Source organism: Poecile atricapillus, chromosome 7 (genome assembly GCF_030490865.1).
Source record: "Poecile atricapillus isolate bPoeAtr1 chromosome 7, bPoeAtr1.hap1, whole genome shotgun sequence".
NCBI classification, from domain to species: Eukaryota; Metazoa; Chordata; class Aves; order Passeriformes; family Paridae; genus Poecile; species Poecile atricapillus.
In genome coordinates this window covers 25,434,859-25,456,241 of record NC_081255.1, presented here as the reverse complement: position 1 = coordinate 25,456,241, position 21,383 = coordinate 25,434,859, and the positions used below count along the sequence as shown (strand labels likewise).

Sequence of the window (21,383 nt, the reverse complement as noted above, 5' to 3'; positions counted from 1 at the left end):
AGAAGTACAGAAGCAGAAGCAAAACAGAAAAAAAAAAGTTTAACTCTCAAAGGGAAGGTGGGAGCTCTCCATTAAACAAGTAATCTGCCCAGGTAGCATTCCTGGCTCCACCTGAGCATGCACAGACCTTGTTTTGTGAAGTGTCCTTCACTCCTATACCCCTCCATATCCTTGCAAGGTGGAACCAAGTGAAAAAGTCCAGTTTCTAAAAGGAATTTCTCCAGGCATACTTGTGCTCTGCACTCCAGCTGCTCCTTGTGGATGGTTCTAGATGGGATTTGCTGTTCCTCCTGCTCTCCTCTATCCTGCCTCCAGCCAGCCACTAGATCTCAGGATCCTGCAGCACTCACTCCCAGACCCAACAACCAAAAGGAATTTCTCCCTATGATCCAGCAGATGCTGAAGGGAGAGAGCATGGAGGCTTGGATAAAACTCTCCTGCCACTGGAGTGGATGAGGTAGAAAAGACATCGAGAAGAAAAGTTGAAAAAGTGTGAGGGAAATAAGATACATGTTCAGACTTGATTTAGGGGTCTGTTCAGGAATTTACAGATCAGGTAAATGCCTCAGCTGGGCAGACAGTAAAGCACCTTCCTGGGTAAAATTTAGGGCCCTTCTCCAGCCAGGTTGTTCATGACATCTGTTGCCATTGCTGCATAAATGCAGGGGAAAGTGTGGAGGGTGATGCTGAGAGCACTCTGGTGAGGTCGGGTGCTGAAACACTGCCAGAGAAACGCATTTAGCAGGGCATAACTTCAAGTTTTCAGGAGAGCTCTTCCTCCAGGCCTCCTCCAGTCCGGAGAAAGAATGTCAGCCCCTTCCACACCCACCAGCACAGTGCTGCTGTCTGCAGCCCTGCTGCAGCTCCTTCCCCAGGAGCTGCTGGCTCGGGCTGTGCACCCTTGCAGACCTGCACCGTGTGTTTGCAGAGTGCTTGTCCAGCTGCCCAGCACTGACCAAAGTCCAGGCTTTGGTCTGTATCACAGAACCATGTGCAAATGCCAAAAGGGCTTTGTTTTTACTAGTTTCTTTCATCTTCAGCACAATATCCTGGCTGTGGTCTTTGATCATTTTTCCTCCTCTCTCTTGTTTTGAATCATTTAAATCTGCCCTCCTTAATCCACATTTCATTCTGTGGCCAGGTAAATATACAAGCATCAGAAAATCTGGGCTTTTTATTTGGTTTTACTCTATTTTGCAGGACTTTTTCTTTAGTTTGCAGTTCACATTGTTGCATAATCACAACACCAGGAGCAAATAAAACTCCCTAGAAGGACTTACACTGACAGAACGTGAGTGGTTAGAATGGGTCAGTTGTCCCCTTACAGTATCCAAAACACACAAAGCTCTCTATGTAGCAGGCAGTGGCAGAGAAAATTAGGGACACAAACATTCACAAGGATCCCAGACATTCACTTCAAAATAGGTTCAGGGAAGGTGGTAGTTGAAGAAGCTTAAAGCAAATGTTCAAAAAGTGGGTGAAATTAAACACCTGAACATAACAAGGCTCACCCTTGAAACACACAAAAAAGCAAGAATTAGGGTTGGTACATCTTTCACTCTGAAACAGCTGTTTCCTGCACAAATCCTCACTTCTACAAGCATGGTCTCAATCTGTTCTTTTTTTTTCTTTTTCTTTTTTTTTTTCTTTCCTGTTACTGTTCTCCAGCTTCCTACATTCCCTGCTTGCCCATGGGAGGCCAGTGAAAGCCCAGCTTCCTGCCCTAAGATTTGTGGCCAGTCCTGGAGCAGCTGGGAGCATCCCAGTCCCTCAGCATCAGGGCACTGAAGTCACAGCTGTCACTCCATGGGGACAGACCTGTGCAAGACACCAGACATGATGGAAGAAGTAGGAATGCTCCTGGGCTTCTGGTGAAGAACAGCTCTCTGCAGCAGCCTTGCTGGACAAGTTCTAAGTAGGATTCATACAACTTGGCTATGAGAAATCCAAAGGAAAATAGTGAAATGCCCATAAAAGTGGGAAAAATGTAGGGATGGTGAGGAGTGAAAGCCCCTGCTGTCAGAGGTCTGAGGGTTGCTATGGGAGTTCTCTCTTCCCATCCTATCACAACTTATTCCAGAAAAGCCAACAGGGTCCTGGCTGAGCAATGTGAAAAAGGGTTGTTGAAGTCCCTCACCTCTCAGCTGATATCCTTGGTGTGTGGAAAGTTGCAGCTTAGGTAGGGGAAAGTTTCTTAGCAGCTGTTATGTTCTGTGAGTGCTGGTGGAGTTGGACTGGAATGAGAAAAGTGTTATGCTTCCAATGGATACTTCAGGCTGAAATGAGTCAGAAACTGGAGAGTTCCCAGAAAACATTTATTCAGCCCTCTGAGCCAACTTGAACAAGTTCCCCAGAGGGGTCCAGCCCATTTCACTATTATGTCAGTATTTTGTAAAATGTCTTTAAAATTCTTTCAGAGCAGCATAACATGCCCCATTTTGTAAATAGTTTTAAAAAGATCATCAGAGTGTTTGGTTGCAAATATATGAACACAAGACACAGCTGTCAGGATTTATTATCTGGCATTTTCATTCAAAACGGGGCCAAAGCTGACAAAATGTTTCTTACCAATTTAGAGAGAAAACAGTTCAGTTATTAGAATTTCAGAAAAAGACACAGCCTGCTTAAGAGATGAACCTGCTGAGAGTGAGTCAGTGGAATTTTGCTCTTGCAAGCAAAGATGGTGCAGATCTTGCTGGGGACAGAAGGGACTCTCTGACTTGGCTTAGCTGTCTTTTTCTGGGATGGTCAAAGTGAAGGGCACATTGTGGATGCCACAGTGGAATTCCAGACCAGCTGTTACAGACTGACTCTGTCTGTGAAAAGGGTCATGGCTCTCATCTCCACTAGTGGGTTTGACCTTGGTCTTGGATCAATTCAGGTGACAAAATCAACATGGAGAAGTGGATATTGACCTGTGAGTCAGGCAGGTCTGTCTCCTGTGCTGTGGATTTTAAATTTGGCTTGGGACATCCCTCTACCTCCCTCCTTTAGGTTCCCTTGGATTTGTGGCCTTGTGGTGGCAGGAGAAGCTATACCTGGGATTCATGAGGATGTGGAGGTGCTGGCACATTGATAGAAGGGTTTTCCCCAGCAGCATCCAGCCATCTGGAAATGCAGCTGTGCCTGCTGAAGAATTTGCCCTCTGAAATGCCAAGTGAGCCCAGACACAGCTGTGTCTGTGTCAAACATTTACCAAGTGTCTAAAGGGCAGCGTCAGGGCACAGATCCCAGTGCACAGGCGGATGTGGGAGGCCAGTGCCCCGACACTTCCCAGCACAGGGAGAAAACTCTCCCACATCTACTCAGCCCATCACAGAGGCTGTGGTGCTGTCACACATGAAAGAACCCACCTCGGCCTCAGGAAGCGCTTGCATGGATTCCTGGAGGCTGGATGAGGGTTGGGAGAGGGCTGGGCATTGCTACATGCTGACTTTGCTCACGTGCACCACTCTGCACCTTCTGGAAGCTCCTGCTGCAGCCAGCACCATGGAGCAGGAGTGGGGAGAGCTGCTGGCACGTCCCCAAGCTGCTTTCACAGCAGCAGTGCCATAGCTGAGGGGGCATCCCCCAAGGAAGGGTGCCCCTGGAATGGACACAGGAAAAGGCCAGCTCCATTTGTTACCACACTGCTGCCAGCTCCAGAATGTTTCCTTGAGGACACCAAAGCCAGATTTGTTGAGACCCCATAAATTTCTGTAGTTAAGAACTAAGATAAGAACATTCCCAGCTGACAAAAATTTTGACAGAAAACAGCAGTAAACTCTTACAACTGCTGAGAATGGACGTGACAATGGGAAACTGAGCACTAGAGGACCACTTAGCCCTGAAGGAAGAGGGCTCTTCAGCCTCCATTCCATATCCAGTTCCACACTCTGCTGGAAGCTTGCAAAGTTTTGTAAGGCACAATCCATAGCTGCCCAGACTCTTTTCCCAAGTATGGGACCCATAGGGAGGATTGACCTTCCAAAAACACCAGAGGAGATTGCAGACAGACCATAGCTGATGTTGGCTGAGCTGTTGCCTTCAGCTCAGTGTGTGGTTCTTGGTGCTTGCAGTGAGAGGTATCTGTGCTGGAAAGATGTCAGACACCAGCCATTCCAGTGTCTGGTGGAAATAGCTCTCTTCTGGCCTGCAAGCCTGTGGGATTTTCCACTCCTAAGGCAATACCAACATGCTTTGTCACAGGGTGGAACAGCCTCTCCTTCTGGTGCATGAGGACACCACGGCAGTGCCAAAACATCCTCTGGCCACCATGGCAGCAGCAGAAAGGATTTGGTGAGCCCAGGGAACAACTATGCATTCCCTCAGCATACCACTCCCCAGCCCTGTGCAGGGGAGCTTTGTTATTTCAAGCCGTTTTTCCTCTTCTCCCATTGTCTTCTCAGGCTACACAGGAAATAGGAGAACAGCAATTTCCTTGCTTCATTTGTTCAGTTGATCCTACAGTCCTCCCCAGTGGAGAACTTCCCACAGTCCAAAAAGCCCCTATAAACCCAATACCCCAATGAACACAAGGTTCATTGACCAAACTTAACTCTCTCCATTTCATGGTTAATCATTTTCACTGCATGCTCCACCTACAGCAGCTTTGCAGGGCTCAGCTTTAGACTGAAATATCTGAACCATTTGCTGAACTATTGAACGTGGTGCTGGGGGCACGGATGGGCCTGGGGAACCAGGGAAGGCCTCCTGCACCTGCCTTGCTTTTCTTTCTCGCTGCACCCTCAGAGACCAGAAATACTCATGATGATCCAGCAGCAGCTGACACAGCTCCTGCCAGAGAGGAAGGTGGACACTTCTGCTGCCCTCACCCTGCTCGGCGGCTCCGTGGCAGCCCTGGTGGTCTGGAAATGGCTGGGCAAAAAGATGATCCAGAAGAAAATGGAAGAGGCTCGGAGGACCCGGGATGAGGGTATGAAGAAAATGGCAAAGGCTGTCCAGCAGTTCAGGGAGCAGGTAACCCATCCTCCTGGGGGTCTGAGTCCTACTGGGGTGTCTGCTGATGCTGCCCTACAGCTCCTCCTTCCAGCTCATGGTCCTGTAGTGTTCATAAGGAGGAGATGTGCCAGCAGCCCTCAACAAGAGGAAAGGCTGCCTTGGGAGAAAGGGAGATCACTGCCCTCCTCAGGCTGGATGAGATGTGGTGGGAGTCTACAGCTTGGGGAATGTGAATTACTCACTGAGAAGAGGTTTTTGAGCAATGCAGGTGATGATGCTCTGGGTCTTCACTGATCCAAACCCCAATTCCTTCACGATCTGGAAATGCCTCTTGCCAAAAATGGGTAGAAGCAAGAAAGGTTTTTCCTCTACTTAACTCTAAGTTTGCACATCTGTTCACACCCCTATGCCTTTGTCTCTAAAACTTGGCATCTGGACAGCTCAAGGGGTGTCTCCAAAAGCAGCATTCTCAGTCAGTGAGACCTCCCATCAGGCTGCCCAGAAGGTGCCTGGTCTAAATTTACCCTAATAAAGGGTTTTCAGTGTCCCCTGGGAGCAACCAGGACATGACATGGGAGTAAATGAGCCAGGCATCCAACCAGCATAGCCCTGAATTCCTACTGCAACATCATGTCTAACCACCTTTCCTTTCTGCCCCATTCACTTCTGAAGACATACTGGGTAAACCAGCTCATTTTTGTATAGGTACCACACAAACCATACCAGCTACAAGTGAGACATATATCTACAACCTTTTTTCTTAAATATAGATCTATATAAGTGTAAATATGTGATATAAAACCTCTAAAAACCTGGTGTAACAAGCAATACATATATATACAACCTTTTTTCTTAAATATAGATCTATATAAATGTAAATATGTGGTATAAAACCTCTAAAAACCTGGTGGCACTGAGATCTGCCAGTCTTCTTTACTTGAGTAGACCACCTTTGAGTCCCTGCTGACTTCCTTGCAGTTTGATGGGCTTGAGCTGTTAAATGCTTGTTCTCAGCCTGTACATGCACTGCCTCTATCTGTTCTGAGGGATGAAAGGGCAGCCTGAGACTGGTGTGCAAGGACTTTGGTACCTTCTGCCCTGGGCAGTGTTTGTTCAGCTGAGGTTAAGTCTTGGTCAGTGGGTAAGTCCCCCCATGCCAGGAGAAAGGCATTACCATGTCCTCTGCTGCAGTGGATGGACAAAGCCCTTCTACACCTAGGTTCCTGTGTTTGAATCCTGGTTTTGATATCCAAACTCAGGATAAAACACTTGGCAGCTCAAGGTCTGCAGATGCATGCACATGCAGAATCTGCTTTTCCAGCATACTCTGGAATGTTGATAATGTTGACAAAACTTAACAAGCTTAACTTGTTAAGCAGAACTTAACAGCCTTATCCCCCAAGCCAAAGGGTAACTGGAGCTCCCTCATCTTCCCCCTGCAGGTCCCCAGTGTCCAGAGGGATGCCATTCTGTCCCTGCCCCTGCTGGAACTCACTGGAAGACTCCAGGAAGGGTCTCTGTCCCCCAGGACTGTCCTCTACGCCTACATAGAGAAGGTGAGTGTCCATCCACACTGAGATGGACAAAGCAAATCTTTTACATTCTCCATTCCATGCTGTGTTTGCTGGTGGCTGAAAAGGCTCGTTGGAGCTGGATTATGACCAGCCTTTAATATAGCAGATATTAAGAGAAAAACATGTTCTGTCTCCTGGGTCAGATCCATCAGTGGACAGTCCATTGAGATGGCTTGAGCTGGGAAGCTCTGGGGAGGGGGTTATTTGTGTCATATTTTGTAGATCAAGGTAGCTGCTGAATGCAGCTGTGTAATGATGCTGTTCTATTCTAACACTTTCTGTCCCTCCACACGTCCAACCAAGGCCCTGGAAGTGACCCAGCAGACAAACTGCGTGCGACACTTTATCCCAGAGTGTGAGGAGCAGCTCCAGGAAATACAACGGCACCAGGAGAAAGGGCTGCTCTATGGAATCCCCGTCAGCATCAAGGATCACATCGGCCACAAGGTTCTCTCTTTGTGTTTGTGGAGTGTCCCATCGTGGGCTGGGCTGGGTGGTGAAGTGGTAGGACATGGAGAATGGGGAAGGGGCCCAATCCCTCCCTCCCACCACAGGAAACCTGGCTGTGTCTGAGGCAGCTGCAACCCAGTGGGCACTCACTCACTCACTCACTCACTCACTCACTCACTCACCAACTCACTCATCCCAGTTGGATGTGGGAGAGAGAATGGAAAGGGTAAAAGTGATGAGACTTGTGGATTGAGATAAGGACAGTGTATTAGGTAAACCGTACACAAGCAAAACAAAACAAGTATCTCATTCACCACATCCCATGGGCAGGCAGGTGTTCAGCCATCCCAGGAGAGCAGGGCTCCATCATGTGTGATGGTAACTGGGAAAGGCAAACACCATCACCCCAAATATCTCCCCTTCCTTCCTCTTCCCCCAGCTTTATGTGCTGAGCATGACTCATGAGCATGATGTGGAATGTCCCTCTGGTCACTTGGGGTCAGCTGTCCTGACCATCCCCTCCCAGCTGTGCACCCCCAACCTGCTCACTGGTGAGGGAGTATGAGAAGCTCTGTGCAAGGCCTGCTCAGTGATAACAATAACTTCCCTGTGTTATCAACGCCGTTTACAGCACAAAATCCAAAGCACAGCCCTGTAGTAGCTTCTGCAAAGAAAAGAAACTGTACCCCAGTCACAAGCAGCACAAACCTCCATCAGCAGAGAACAGCCAGGGGCGAACAGCTGTAGACACAGATGATTTCTCCTCTGATGTGTGACACAGTACAGGCTGCACTAAAGTTGAGGGCTTTAAGGCCAAAGCAAGCTCCAAACACCAAGGCTAACTGGAAAAGGCTCACACATTTTGTTTAACTGGGATTATTCCTTCCCTGAACACCCACTGGTGGATTCACTTGGACAACAGGACACTGGGTTTGATCCTGAGCTAGTGCACCTATGGAGTATGGAGCTGCTTTGGGGTCAGGGGAGAAAAGGAGCAAGGAAAAGAGCAAAGAGAGCTTCAGGAGAAGCTTTAACCCTTGAGTGAGTTCTTGGCAGCCCTCTGCCAAGGATGGAAGGCAAGGGAGTCCTTCGAGCAAGGGCTCGCAAGGGAATGGGCTGGTACCAAACGCACAAGCCCTGAAGGAATGCCAGATGATCCTTCCAAAAGAGCAAGGGAATGGCACTGACTGTGTCCCTTGTCACTTCTTCTCTCTGCAGGGACACTTGGCAACCTGTGGGCTTGTGCAGTGCCTGGACACTCTGATGGAGGAGGACAGTGTCCTGGTCAAGGTCCTGAAGAAACAAGGGGCTATCCCATTTGCAATGACCAATGTGCCACAATCCCTTCTCAGGTGACATACATCATTAAAGCTCTTCCCTCTGGTTGTACTTCTGAGGGAAAATCCCAGCCTGTAGGTCCCTGGACAGGCTCCTCCCTGGCTCCTGAGACATGGCCTGGAGAGTCCCTCTTCCATTATCTGGCAACAATCTCAGCTGAAAGAGCTGTCAGATAAGATAAAGAGGGGAAAAGACCTACCATGAGTTACGAGAAATCGAGTGCACTTGTGCATGGGAGGGAGAGCAGAGGCTCGTGGGAATGAGCTGTGTCCTGAGGGACTTACAGGATGAAAGGATGGGGTTGGTTATGCCACACAGGCTTTCTGCAAGAGAAAGCAAACAAACCCAAGGCATTTGGCTGTTCCTCACAGTCTCTTTCCTGGCTTTCTTCTCCCCAGCTACGAATGCAGCAACCCCATCTTTGGCCAAACCTTGAATCCTCTCAACCCCCAGAAGTGCCCCGGGGGCTCCTCGGGAGGGGAGGGAGCTCTGATCGCGGGGGGAGGCTCCATCCTGGGCATCGGCTCCGACAGCGGCGGCAGCATCCGCCTGCCCTCCAGCTTCTGCGGGCTCTGCGGCCTCAAACCCACGGCTGAGAGGCTCAGGTGGGTGCTGGGTCTGCCCTTCCAACCCTGCTCATGGCCAAGCTTGGCCAAAGGGGAAAAGTGCTGGGCGAGTACTTGGAGGGAGGAGGGAGGGTGGCTCTTAAAGGGTGGTTTGCTTTGCTCAAAACCTCTCCCAGGACATGGCATGGTGTGATTTTGGAGGAAATGGGTATATTTCCATTGTAAATCTAGCCTGGAGTTAGAAGTAAAAGGGAGTTAAAGTGGTTAAATAATGCCAAAATGGAACAGTTTTGGCTAAACCAAAACCAAGATTTGTTGGGGTTTAGGTTTGTTTATTTGTTTTATTTTGGCCAAAATTTCCTGTTTAGCACTACTCAATGCAAATTTTTGAAATAATTTCCTTCTGTTTCTGTATCTGAGCTGGAGACCTCACTATGCTTTTCAAACATATTGTGAATATTTCCCCATTACTGAAATGACAATATGCTTCTTCTTTTCCCATAGTCTGTCTGGAGTGACTGGCCCTGTCAATGGCATCCTGGGAGGTATGTGAATTTTAAGTTCCTTTTCCCTATATCCTGTGAAGAGCCTGATGTTCTCCTGTAGGCCAGAAGAAAACCTGAACCAACAAAGGCCTGTCTGGAGTCCATCTGAAACGTCCCTCATTGCCTGCTCACCCCAGCGTGGCTGTGCAGAGGGGTGGGCCTGTGTTTGGCACATCCATCTGCTCAATGTGGGTGTTTGCTCTCGTCCCATCCAGTCCCTTGTGCTATGGGGCCCATGGCGAGGGACGTGGACAGCCTGGCCCTGTGCATGAAGGCGCTGCTGTGCCAGGAGATGTTCCAGCTGGACCCCACTGTGCCCCCCATCCCCTTCGATGAGCAGGTGAGGCCCTCACTCAGCAAGCCCTGCTTCCTTCCAGGGTACCACACGCTCTCCTGAAGGGTCCAGTTGTCTTCACAGCACTGGTTTTCAGCAAAATAACTCTCTTTGAGGGCACAATTCATAATTCTCATTTTTAAAAAAAAATTAAAAATAGGGAAATCAAAAGTTATCCTGTGCATTTTCTCAGCTGCAATGCAGCTTATTGAAGTGGGGACAGTGAAACTGTGAGTTTCACTGTGAAGAAACTCACAGTGAGTTTCTTCACAGTGAGAGGATCCAGGAAAGAGTGGGGAAGAAGGCAACACTGGGAGCAAATAGCTGGAGATCTTTAGGGGAAGATGAGACAGGATCAGAAACTGCTCCAGCAAATCTCTTAGCTGAGGGTGTTCCCTTTCTCTCTGCAGCAGACCAGCTTCAGGAGGTTTTTCCACATCCACACTTTTTAGCAGTGGCTGAATCCACTTGTCTAGAGTGGCTGTGCTCCTCCTGAAGGAGGGCCTGGAGAAAAAGGCAGGGGTAGACATTTGGAAAGGGTAACTATAAACAGCAAACCAGAATATTAGTCACTCCTTAGCATCTGGAACTCTTTCCCCCTTCTGCAGTGGGTGTCAGCATGGGAGCAGACCTACCCCCAGCAGGGTGGGTGCCATGAATGAGTGATTCAGGTCACCCAAAGAATCACTGTCAAAGGCTTTGGGAAAAGCAGGTTTTAATATAAATTTGCAAAAGGGTGACAAAGTTCAATGACAGGGTTCATTCTGTTACTTAGGATGCAGATGGAGCAAGGAGAGCCAGCTTAGTGTCACTTTGGAATGATTTGCATGGAGACTGGGGATGCAAAGGACAAGGTGCAAAGGGCAGGGAAGACCCTCCTATTGAGTCACAAGGTTCAGAAAGGGCTCCCTTGCTTTCTAAACTCCTGACAGAGCCTAGGTGCAGCTGAGTCCAATCCAGACTGGCTGTTCATATCTAAGTTCATATCTAAGAGTTTAATAGGGAAATATAAGGAGAAGAGGAGGCCCTTCCCCAGGGTCACAAGGTTCAGAGAGGACCCCCCCCCCCTTGCTTTCTTGATGTAGTGTGGGTGGGGCTGGATCCAGCCTTAGTCCCACACTTGGCCAATGGTGTATGTCTAAAGGTTTTTCACAGCAATCCCATAAGGAATAGGAACACTAAACTGGTGTCTCTTTGCTCCAGGTGTACTCCAGCTCCACTCCCCTGCGTGTTGGGTACTACGACACTGATGGCTACTTCCCGCTGCCCCCCTGCATGAGGAGGGCAGTGAGGGAAACCAGGCGTGCTCTGCAGGCAGCTGGGCACCAGGTGAGCACCACCACCCCCTGCTCTTATCCCCAGGGTGTCCCCAGCCTCGCTCCTTGCTGAGGAAATCACCCTTCAGAAACCAGACACAGCTCCCAGGCACATCTGTGGGGAAAACGACCTGGCTGAATATGGGATTATGTTATTCCAGCTCCAAACAAAGGCAGAGATCCCTCTGCCTAAGGGAGCAGTGCATCTGATGGGCAATCAGCAGGAATAAGCTCATGGGGAGATGCCTAGATGGAAAACAGTTGAACTTCTTTGGAAGCCAAGGGCTTCTCTTTGCACATGGAGCCCAGGGAGGTGCTTCTCTGCCTTTGAGGAATATCCACATTTGGGTCTTGGAAATTATTCACATCCCCAGGTTGCCACATAATCTTGTGTTCTGGTGCAGCTGGTGCTCTTCTCTCCTCCTCGGGTCCCCTATGTCATGAATGAACTGTTTATGAAGACGTTTTTTGCTGATGGAGGCCGTGCCTGGTTGGATGTGTTGTAAGTAGGAGCCCTCTGGCAGCAGTGCTGCCAACACCTCCGTCCCCACGCCATGAGCACAGCACAGCCACAACGAGCCCAGCTCTCCCACCCCAAAAAGGCAACACTCAGGTCTCTGAGAAAGAGCAAACAGCATGACCCCATCCTCTTGTCATCTCTCAGCACAGGAGATATTGTAGATCCAGGCTTGAAACCACAGGTGAATTCCTGCAAGATCCCAAGGCTGGTGAAGAAGCTGCTGGCTCTGCTTCTTAAACCTCTGGTGAGTCCCTGTCCCTCAGGACAGGAACAGGGGCTTCCCAGGGTGACACAAGTTACTGCAGCCCCATGTCATGTCCCTAAGGAACCTCATACCTTTCCAGTTTCCCCGCCTGGCTGACTACCTGGGTGCCTTGGTTGGAATGAGGTAAGATGGCATTGTCCCCAGGGATGTCCACGGAATTGGGTGATACCTTCTCCTCTAGGTGTCCATGGCTGGGGAAGATTGGATTCAAAACAAGCTGTGATCTGCTCTCTGCAGGGGCTGTCCTTCATCCCTGGACACAGTTTCACTGTCCCTAGCGATAGCCTGACAGGAATGAGGCACTTCAATGGATAAAGTCATTACAGGAAGCCTGTGGAGGAGAGGAGTATTAAATCCAGGCCCATCAGGGAAACCTTCTCTCCAGCACTTCCAGACATTTGCCGCTTAATTGCCTGACCAGGTGCCAAAGGAAACTTTAGGAAGATTGTGAAAGCTGTATTGTTTTAACCAATTGCTAAAATCACCAGGGCTTATCAACCCAGAGGACTATTTAAGCAATTCCTCCTCCTCTTAAAGCTTAAAGATGTCACTATGATTTCCACTTGCAGGTCAGTGAGGGAGATGTGGAATCACCACCATCAAATACAGGTGTGTTTCAAGGATTTTCCTCTCTGGCATCTTGCTATAAGTTGAGGCTTTGTGGCAAGTGCCAGGTCAGAGAGTCATCGGTTTGGAAAAGGATTGTGCAGGGGAGGGGGTGCTGGGGAGGAGACAGGATGGGGGGAAAAAGCACAAAGAAGGACAGGAAAGGGGTGTGTGAGCTTTTGATGGGCCCGGACAGGACTTCATTGGTTGCCTGCAGTGCTCATGCCCAGGCACAGTGAAGGCTGTCCTGGGAGTGGGGATGACTAAACTGGGACCTCTCAAATTCCTGGCCACGGTCTGGCCACATGCTGTGGGGGCAAACACACACTCCTCTGCCTCGTCCCTGCCTGCTGCTGCCTCCTCAGGTGTGCCTGGGGAGGCTGAGAGGCTCCAGGCATGGACACGGCTCCACGACAAGCCCCTCTCCTCCCCCAGGTGTACCGCGCCCAGTTCATCACCCAGTGGAAGGAACTCCAGCTGGACGTTGTGCTGTGCCCTGTCCTGGGGCCTGCCTTCACCACGGGATACCCCAGGAAACTCCTCAGTAAGTGAGTCTGGGGCCTTCCCAGGAGGGCAAAGAACCAACCACAGCAGCTGAGAGTGGAGGGAAACATCCACTACCATGGAGCTTCACTGCTCACCCAAGCATTTTATGGGAATTAGGAAGGAAAAGTAACCACACAGAGCTCTCTGAGCAGGTGGAGACATCCACAGCTCTCAAGGGCTTCAGGGAATATGAAATGTGTAACTCTGAAGTAAGACAGGAGACTGTGACTGCCTGCATCCTCTCCTTCCTCAGGTGCCATCTCCTCCACGATGCTGTACAACGTCTTGAACTTCCCCGCCGGGGTTGTTCCCGTCAGCACCGTGACAGAGGCTGATGAGGAAGAGCTAAAGCTTTACAAAGGATGCTGTGATGACCCCTGGGACCGGACACTGAAACAGGTAAGGGAAGCGGTGGAGCACAGACTGCTGATGGGAGTTCAGGTAACAGTTTCAATGGTATAAAGGGCTCCTAAATATCTCCTGCAGTATGGGCTCAGTGCAAAAAAAATTAATAACTTCTTTATACACCCCTTGCTAATCCCCAAATCCACCTTGAACACACCCATCCCTTTTCTCCCAAGCCCCAAAGGTAAGTCACTAAGCTTTGGGGGGACTAAAGGACGTAGGGCAGACTGGGTGGGCTGAAGTCAGCAAGGAGCCATGCAGAAAAGCTTCTGGGAACTTCAGTCATTGCAACAGCCACAGCCCACAGCACTGCACCGTATTTTCCTCCTGCTCCATGTTGCCTTCAACCAGGCCCAGGCTGTCAGTGGAGCATGGATCAGGAATGAGGATGCTGAAGGAAAAGGGATCTGCCTACAAGACAGCTCAAAGCAGAGCTGTCTGGGGGGTGTGTGGGGGGGAAGGTGTGTCAAACATGTCACCCAAGGTTTGGCAACCATTTCTACCACAGAAGAGCAAGAGCCTTCCCTCTGCCCAGCCCGCTAACAGGGCTCAAACTCCAACCTCCCCACCCTGCAGGATGAGCCACAGGCCTAAACCAAGTTCCCAAAATCCACTGGAGGTCTGAGCCCCCGGGTGACCCCTCACTGCTTGTGCCCCCGCTGCAGGCTGTGGCAGGAGGCGTGGGGCTGCCCGTGGCCGTGCAGTGCGTGGCCTTGCCCTGGCAGGAGGAGCTGTGCCTGCGCTTCATGAAGGAGGTGGAGACCCTCAGCCGTGAGAAGAGAGCGGCATAGTCACCATGGTCCCCAAGGAGAAGGGACAGTGCTGCAGCACCGCCACCAGCAGTGCAGACTACACTGTGGAGGGGAGGAGGAAGGAAACGCCACCTCCTGACCCCTCTCCTTGCCAATAAACACAGATCCTGTGCGGGATGCTGCCCTGCAGGAGTGGCTCAAGATAAGTTCACACAGTGGTAGATCTAGGAGCTGCACTTCCAGCAAGGATGGCCATGGCTGTGGGTTCACCCCTCCACCCCCATTTCCATCAGTGCTGCTTCCTGCAGAAGCAGGGTGGTGCTGAGAGGAAAGGATTACAGAAGTTTAATAGTATTTTCCTGCTGGCAATGGAGTAACTTCATGTGGATGTAACTATGGGTGGCCCCATGAGGAATACAGCCATGTCCATCCCTTCCCACCACTGTGTTTTGCTCATAAAAATAAAAATGTAAGTTACAAAACTCTTATCATAAATTCCAGTAATCCTTCAGTGATGTTGATGATTCTATAAACAAAGTTACTACTCAAAATCATACAAACACCTGCCCACTGGACATTAAATGGCATTTAGCATGGGAACATTCACACTTATCCACAGCCTTCCTAGCTGTGAAGGATGGCAAGTCACTGGCCTCTCCACAGCAGCAGATCTCCAGCATCTCAAGCACATTTCCAGCCCCACAGGAGGGGAGCTCTTAGGAACCTCTGGTTTCAGTACCTCAGGCTGCTCTCTCTGAAGGCAGGAGATAAGCAGAGACAGATGCAACTCATTTATGCAGATGGTGAGATTTGGGACAGAAAGGCTGAGATCCCCAGATGGTGTTTGTTAGCCCAAACCTGCTCATGTGGGATCAAAGCAGTCAGACAGGAGGAAGAGAGCAGGGCCATTTATCCTGTCCCACACAGATGGATAAATCGCTCCCTCTGATAAGACCTCTCTCTCTTTCCTAGATTAAACACCTCAGTCTCAAACAGATAAATATTCAGGAAACAACACAGCAGGTCTTTCTCATTTATTCCCTATGTCTGCAGTAAAAAAGCAGGCTTCCTTTGGGACATTTCAGAAAGAAAAATAAATACAAAGCAGTTCTGCTTTCCCTTAAATATTGGGCTACTTCCTGACAGCAGACAGAGTCTGCTGCCCCTTCTACATCCGACGTAATTTGCAGAAATACATCGGCCCAAAGTTGGCTGTGAGGTGAGGCAGGACAAGCTCCCCGAGCCGGCAGTCCGAGAAGAAGGAAAACGTGTCCTGGAAGAGCGTCTGGAAGTGGCTCAGGTCCTCAACGTGGACACTGATGTTGAACTGGGCTTCTGCAATGTCCAGCGCCCTCTCAACCACACACTCGTTCTGCAGCGGGGACAGGGAGCACGTGGAATACACCACCTCTCCTCCCGGCTTCGCCGCCAGGATCCCAGCCCTGCAGGCAAGGAGAACACACACGTGTTGAGCACGGGATGAGCAGGACTCTGAGGGAGGGACACGGGCATTCCCACCCACCCAAACTGGGAAACCAACAGGGAACTCGGAGGAAGTGACAGACAAACCCCACTGAACTCCACAGGCTCGGCACTCTGTGTCACTGCAACATGAAAAGTGTTTTGGGCCAGGGAAAAGAGTCAGATACTTATATTGATAAGTTATAAAGAATTGAATGTGGGAGATGCTACTGGAGAGCAGCTGGAAGGTGTAATCCTGCAGACACATCCAAAGGAACGGGATACACGTACAAGGGAAGAGATTCTTGCAGTTCAAGTGCTGCCATGGAACTCTCTAATCTGCCTCCTTATTGCCACAGCACACAGTGACAAGCTGTGGCACTTCCCAGCACCACAATTCCTCCCGTGTGCTGGGATAGCTGGGCACTCGGGAATCCTCCAGGACTGCCTGCCAGGACCCAGGAGATCACCACCCAAAACAAATGTACCCATCCCATTCCTTAGACACTTCTCCCTGTATCCTACAGCTACTGCTGGGACAGAAGGACAAGTGATCTGACCAAGAGCATTTGCAGTTTCTTACACTTACTGTGATTTGTGTTCCAGTTACTGCCAGAAAACTACACATGGTTTCCACATTCCCAGTTGGGGACAGAGTAAGCTTTCAGTGCTTGGAGAGCTGCTCCCAGCACCCAGGGAACACAACAAAACCGAGCTGACTCACATCAGCAGCTGCAGCTGCAGCATGGGCAGCATCTGACGCTCTTTGGTTCGCCTCTTGTGGAAGATGTTGTTGTCCTCCTCCATGGCAGAGTGTCTGTCTGTCGTGCAGGGCACATCCACCAGCACCTGCAGCAGCAGAGCTCCCACCTCAGCCCCCTGCACAGGTCAAGCTCAGCGAGTCCCCTCCTGCAGCCAGCCCAATGCCCACCTCCTCCACCCCTGCCAACAGCTCTCAGTGCCCAAACACAGGTGTGCACCACACTGAACTGTGATCATCTGGCTGCTTTGGCATTTTGGGAACATGCAAAAATGGTAGAAAACATATTGCACTAACTCATGTCCTCATTTAATGTCCCTGCTCTGTGTGTGTCCCTGGCAGAGCTCCTGCAGCACACACGGGCATTGCTGCTGCAGCGACGCCTCCCGGAATACCCAACCCAGCCCCTGAACACCAAACCCAGCCCCTGTGGCTGAACATGGCTGAGAACCCAAGATTATCTAATCTTTACATTTAACCCCTTCCAGGGATGGACAAGAACAGGATTTCTAAGGGGTATTACACAGGCAAATAAAGGTACAATTCTAGATGCACATATGCACCAGATCCTGCAGGAAGGAATAGAGGGAGGAAATATTACTCCTTATGTGGCTTGGTCCTCCCTCTTTTTCTGCATTTATGATTACAGAAAACTACACAGTGAAAGAATAAGCTGCTGTCTTCCTTAAAAAGAAGAGGGAAATGAACTTGATAGGTCCATCTTCAGTGGCTCCCAAATGCATACCTTATGGAAAGTGCCACCTTTCACCTGGTCCCAGTCCCTTCCATCGTAGGATGTGACACTCACAGTATCCCTGACTTCTCTGGGGACATAGCTGTGGAGAATCTGGTGCAGCCTCTTTGTCCGGGAAACAGAGACATCGTTGGCTGCCAGATGCCCTGACAGGACAGAACAGGCACACTGGGAATGTCACTTTTGCAAAAACACACCAGTTCTTACACACAGAAATTATTAATGGTCAGGCATGAACGGGTGCAGTAGACTCCTCCAGCCCTGATTTACACACAGGAACACCCACCCCCACTCACCACAAAACCCAGTCTGCAGCAGAGCCAGAGTCTTCCCACCCGGAGCCGCACAGAGGTCAAGGACAAAGTCATCCGGCTGCACGTTGAGCGCCAGGACAGGCAGGAGAGATGCTGCATCCATGAGGTAATAGTCGAGGAGCCCCAGAGAATCCAGCCTGGAAATCATCAGTTTGCATAACAAAAGCAAATGTTGGAGTGGAAAAGAAAATAAAAGTGTGGCTGGAAGTGAGGATAGGGACACATGGAAGCAGCCCCTGAGGCTGGCAATGACCAGGGTGGTCTGTCAGGGATGTCTCACCGTGCAGGGCGAAAGCGTGTGATGTCACCGCTGGGGAAGGTGTAACACTTGATTTTGGAGCTGATGGAGGCGCAAAGTGGCGGGGACATCTCAGCTTGTGTCATCATTTCTGCCTGCATCCCAGTCCTGCCCTCACCAGAGCCCTCCTGGCACCCTCTGGCCGCTTCCCCCACAGCTGCACCCTGTTGCCATTGCTGCGCCTTTTGGAGGGCCTCAGAAACAAAATCGGTGGCATTGAGCAGCTCCAGCTCTTGGGGAACATGGTCAGCAGCAGCGAAGTTGTTGAGGAGGGCCCCGTATTTCTGCTCGCAGAGGAGGCCAGCACGGACCGAGGGCCACAGGGCGCCCAGGTGAAGGCTGTAGCTCGTGTCGAAGTGGTGCAGCGCCAGCCGCGTGGACGGGATGCGCGGGGCCGTGGCAGCCTTGCGGGGAAAAAGAGCAGAAGTGTTAAAATACCTCCATACCCCCATACCCAGCCCCCCCACCCAGCCTTCGTGTTTTCCTGGGAGAATCCAGCACTGGGGTCTGTGCTGCCACAGCTCCATGAAGCTCTTCCAGAGTGTGTGACAGGACGGGGGAATGGCATGGAGTTGTGACGGGGGGCTTATGTTGGATAATGGGAAAAGGCTTTTCACCCACGGGGTGGATGGGCACGGAACGAGGCTCTCCAGGGAAGTGGTCACAGCACCAAGCCTGAGTACAAGAAGCATTGGGACAATGCTCTCAGGCACAGTGCGGGATTGCTGGGAGTATCCCCTGCAGGGCCGGGAGCTGCATCCTGATGCATCCCTTCCAACTCAGCACATTCAGCGACTCCAGGATTCTGTGAATGGCCGGTCGTGCTTGGGGGCCGGCGCTGCACGCAGAGCGGCGGCACGGGGTGCAGCGAGAGCTGGAAGGGGGCGATGAGAAGGGGATTTGCAGGGGGGTGCAAAAGGTTAGTGGGGACAAAAGCGGGGTGCAAGCAGCGCCATGGGGTGCTCTGGTCCCGCCCGGCCCAGCTCACCCACTTCTCCTTGTGCCGGTGCCGGCGGGGCCCCGCTCCCAGGATCGCTCCCGGTGCCGTCCCCGGCCCCCGCCTCAGCAGCGCGGCCGCGGCCCGCCCGCCCAGCGCCGCCATCGCCGCCCGCCTTCCGGGGCGGGCCCGGGAGCGGCTGGGAAGGGCCAGGAGCAACCGGGGAGCGGCTGGGAAGGGCCCCGAGCAGCCCGGGAGCGGCTGGAAATGACCGGGAACAGCCCGGGAGCGGCTGGGAATGACCGGGAGCAGCCGGGGAACACGGCCGTGCCCCTGGCGGCGGCCGAACTAAATCATCTTTAAGGTCCCTTCCAACCTAAACGTCCGGTAATTATTGAGCTGGGTCTAGGCATCAGCTGCTGAGAAGGATCCGGCAACAAACGCGCTTTGCAGCAGAAATGCACAGGCACAGCTAGACCCTCCTCTGTGCCACAGGAAAAAAAAACAAAACCGAACCACACCAGAACATACTGGAACTTACATGGTAGGCTTAACCTAATAAAAGTCTGAAATCCGCCAGTAAAAGGACCATGAACCACTACTTGGATAAAGAACAGCCAAATTTATAAGGTGATGGCTTTCATTACACTTTGAATAGCCGAGAAATTTTCTGCCCCGTGAGATACCTTGGTTTTCCTCCTACTGAACATTCTCTCTCTCTAAAGGAGCAGGCAGAGCACAGACAGGAGAGTCTCAGGGTGAGCAGAATGGGCTGGCAGCTCACACAGAAAGGCTTTAGCTCCCCCCAGGTGACCCTGCCCGGGGCTACAGCAGGTGAACCACCCCCGTGCACCTCCAGAGCCACGTGGCTGGTTTCCTGGGCAAAAAGGCAGAGCTGGCTGCTGCCAGAAGGCTCTTCCAGCCGCTGGCAGAAGCAGGAGATAGTGAGGAACAGGCATCAGCTTTGTCCTAAGGGTGGGGAGGAACTTTTCTCTCCTAGAAAAGGGTCAATCCCTTCAGTCTAACCTAGAACACTGACTTGTGTTGTCACTGAACAACATTTAGCGTGAACTCTGTTCTTGTAGGGCTTAGGAATAATCTCTGTGCTCCAACAGAGAGATTCTTCCCCATGGGATTGGGCTGCAGCAGCTGTCCATCATGGCAGCACTAAAACAACATCCCCACAAGTGAGGAAAACTCTCCCGCCCCTACCTGGACTCTGACACTCACTGATTTCATCTTAGCCCAGTAAGTCAGAAGCACGAGAACTAGGAAATGAACACAGGGCACTTCCACAGGAACTCTCAATGTTTAATATGGAAAATTACAGAACATCAACACATTTTGTTATTTTTTTTGCACAGCTGCACATCTTCCAGGAGCACAGAGGCATTGACAGGCTGCCAGGAAGCCGTTTCATTCATGCTCAGCATGGAGGATGGACTGCAGGAAGCAGAACTGTGATCCAGGAACCGCTGGCACTGGCTGTGGAAGCAGATGGATAACCATGTCCCCCTTCACTTCAGCTTACTGAAAAGCTTGTGAGCAACCTGCAAAGAAAGAGAGCCCTCAGTAACTCATGGGTTAGGGATAGAAATCAGCAAGGTGTCACCACATGTCTCATGGGTTTTTGGGCCACGAATGCACACAGCTCCACAGCCCTGGCTTTTGTTCTGCAGTAAGTCATTGAAGAAAGCTACTGAGATGCCTTACAAAGCTTTAGCTCAGGTTCAAAAGGTTTATCTTTAAAATGGCAAATACAAGACAGAAATAGCCAAGTTCCCATTTGCAGAGTACAAACACTGGGTTTAAGTTATTTAATTGTTTAATATGTACCGAATGCCAGTTAGATCTGTTCTAACAAGGAGGAACCGAACATTAAAGAAGGAAACAGGACTGCACAGCCACCACAGCTCACACTCAACCTGGCAGCAGTGTCAGCAGCGTGGCTGAAGGCAGCTCTGCTCAGCGCCGCAGCACTTACACAGTGGTCCCTGGCGTGCAGGAAGTCGAAGAGCTCCTCTGTGCACTGCTCCTCTGTATCGGAGCGGGAGGACACCCGCGCGTCACACAGCTCCAGCCGCTCCCGCGCCTTCGCGCATTTCTCCGTCTGCTCGCAGTGCTCCCGCAGCGTGGTCAGGGGGTCCTGCGGACACGGGGCCGGGCTCAGCACGGGGACACCCCGGCACGCCGCGTCCCCCCGAGCCCCAGCGCTTTAGGAGGGAGCCCACATCGACCCCGCAGCCCGGCCTCCCCACGGAGCTCTGCACCACCGGCACAGCGCGGCCCCGCCCGAGCCCCCCGAGCCTGTTCGTCGGCGCTGACGGCCCCTCACGGCTACGAGTCCCCGCCGCGGCTCCCCGTCTTACCACGAGCTCTTCCTCTTCCTCCTGCGGAAAGAAAAGAGAGCACAGCGTTACGGGGCGCCTGCCCGTCCGGGGGTGCCGTGCGGGCCCGGCGGCGCCCCGCGCTCACCTCGGGCTCGCCGCGCTGCCCCATCGCGCTCCCGCCGCACAGAAGGACTCGCCAGGGTCACCCGCCGGAAGCGCCGCTGCCCGGCCCGGCAGCGGAAGCGCTCCCGCCGCGGGGCGGTGCTTCCGCTCGCGGCTTGGCCCTTCCAAACATGGCAGCCGGCAGCGGCCGCGCGTGTGGCCGCGCCAAGACGGCCATTGCTGCGCTCCCGCCTTTCCTCTCCCTTCTT

At 51.6% G+C, this 21,383-nt stretch overlaps 3 protein-coding genes across 3 annotated transcripts; 1 reads left to right on the top strand and 2 right to left on the bottom strand.

The window, feature by feature from the left end:
- Positions 1-4,612: 4,612 nt before the first annotated feature.
- LOC131580812 (vitamin D3 hydroxylase-associated protein-like) lies at positions 4,613-15,320 on the top strand. The gene is made up of 15 exons (XM_058842448.1): positions 4,613-4,959; positions 6,384-6,497; positions 6,819-6,962; positions 8,184-8,317; positions 8,702-8,908; positions 9,374-9,414; positions 9,630-9,754; positions 10,952-11,077; positions 11,469-11,566; positions 11,729-11,828; positions 11,929-11,972; positions 12,419-12,458; positions 12,891-12,999; positions 13,255-13,400; positions 14,072-15,320. The coding sequence occupies exons 1-15, from the start codon at positions 4,747-4,749 to the stop codon at positions 14,195-14,197; spliced, it is 1,767 nt and encodes a 588-aa protein (XP_058698431.1). The 5' UTR covers positions 4,613-4,746; the 3' UTR covers positions 14,198-15,320.
- NSUN4 (NOP2/Sun RNA methyltransferase 4) lies at positions 15,178-18,883 on the bottom strand. The gene is made up of 6 exons (XM_058842452.1): positions 18,734-18,883; positions 17,728-18,149; positions 17,430-17,584; positions 17,125-17,279; positions 16,344-16,468; positions 15,178-15,600 (listed from the first exon to the last, which is right to left on the bottom strand). The coding sequence occupies exons 1-6, from the start codon at positions 18,845-18,847 to the stop codon at positions 15,327-15,329; spliced, it is 1,245 nt and encodes a 414-aa protein (XP_058698435.1). The 5' UTR covers positions 18,848-18,883; the 3' UTR covers positions 15,178-15,326.
- Positions 18,884-19,972: 1,089 nt separating this feature from the next.
- LOC131580851 (cytochrome b-c1 complex subunit 6, mitochondrial) lies at positions 19,973-21,289 on the bottom strand. Its single transcript, XM_058842543.1, has 4 exons — positions 21,158-21,289; positions 21,052-21,072; positions 20,667-20,828; positions 19,973-20,232 (listed from the first exon to the last, which is right to left on the bottom strand). The coding sequence occupies exons 1-4, from the start codon at positions 21,179-21,181 to the stop codon at positions 20,200-20,202; spliced, it is 240 nt and encodes a 79-aa protein (XP_058698526.1). The 5' UTR covers positions 21,182-21,289; the 3' UTR covers positions 19,973-20,199.
- Positions 21,290-21,383: the final 94 nt, after the last annotated feature.

Excerpts from the sequence above, each read along its gene's own strand:
- LOC131580812 (XM_058842448.1), top strand. The coding sequence starts at position 4,747 with ATGATGATCCAGCAGCAGCTGACACAGCTCCTGCCAGAGAGGAAGGTG. Across the intron at positions 6,963-8,183 it reads AGGATCACATCGGCCACAAG|GGACACTTGGCAACCTGTGG; the intron begins GTTCTCTCTTTG and ends TTCTCTCTGCAG. Across the intron at positions 9,755-10,951 it reads CCATCCCCTTCGATGAGCAG|GTGTACTCCAGCTCCACTCC; the intron begins GTGAGGCCCTCA and ends TCTTTGCTCCAG.
- NSUN4 (XM_058842452.1), bottom strand. The coding sequence starts at position 18,847 with ATGGCGGCGCTGGGCGGGCGGGCCGCGGCCGCGCTGCTGAGGCGGGGG. Across the intron at positions 17,280-17,429 it reads GCTGCAGACTGGGTTTTGTG|GGCATCTGGCAGCCAACGAT; the intron begins GTGAGTGGGGGT and ends CTGTCCTGTCAG. Across the intron at positions 16,469-17,124 it reads AAGGTGGCACTTTCCATAAG|GTGCTGGTGGATGTGCCCTG; the intron begins GTATGCATTTGG and ends CTGCTGCTGCAG.
- LOC131580851 (XM_058842543.1), bottom strand. The coding sequence starts at position 21,181 with ATGGGGCAGCGCGGCGAGCCCGAG. Across the intron at positions 21,073-21,157 it reads GGCAGCGCGGCGAGCCCGAG|GAGGAAGAGGAAGAGCTCGT; the intron begins GTGAGCGCGGGG and ends TTCTTTCCGCAG. Across the intron at positions 20,233-20,666 it reads TGCACGCCAGGGACCACTGT|GTTGCTCACAAGCTTTTCAG; the intron begins GTAAGTGCTGCG and ends CTTTCTTTGCAG.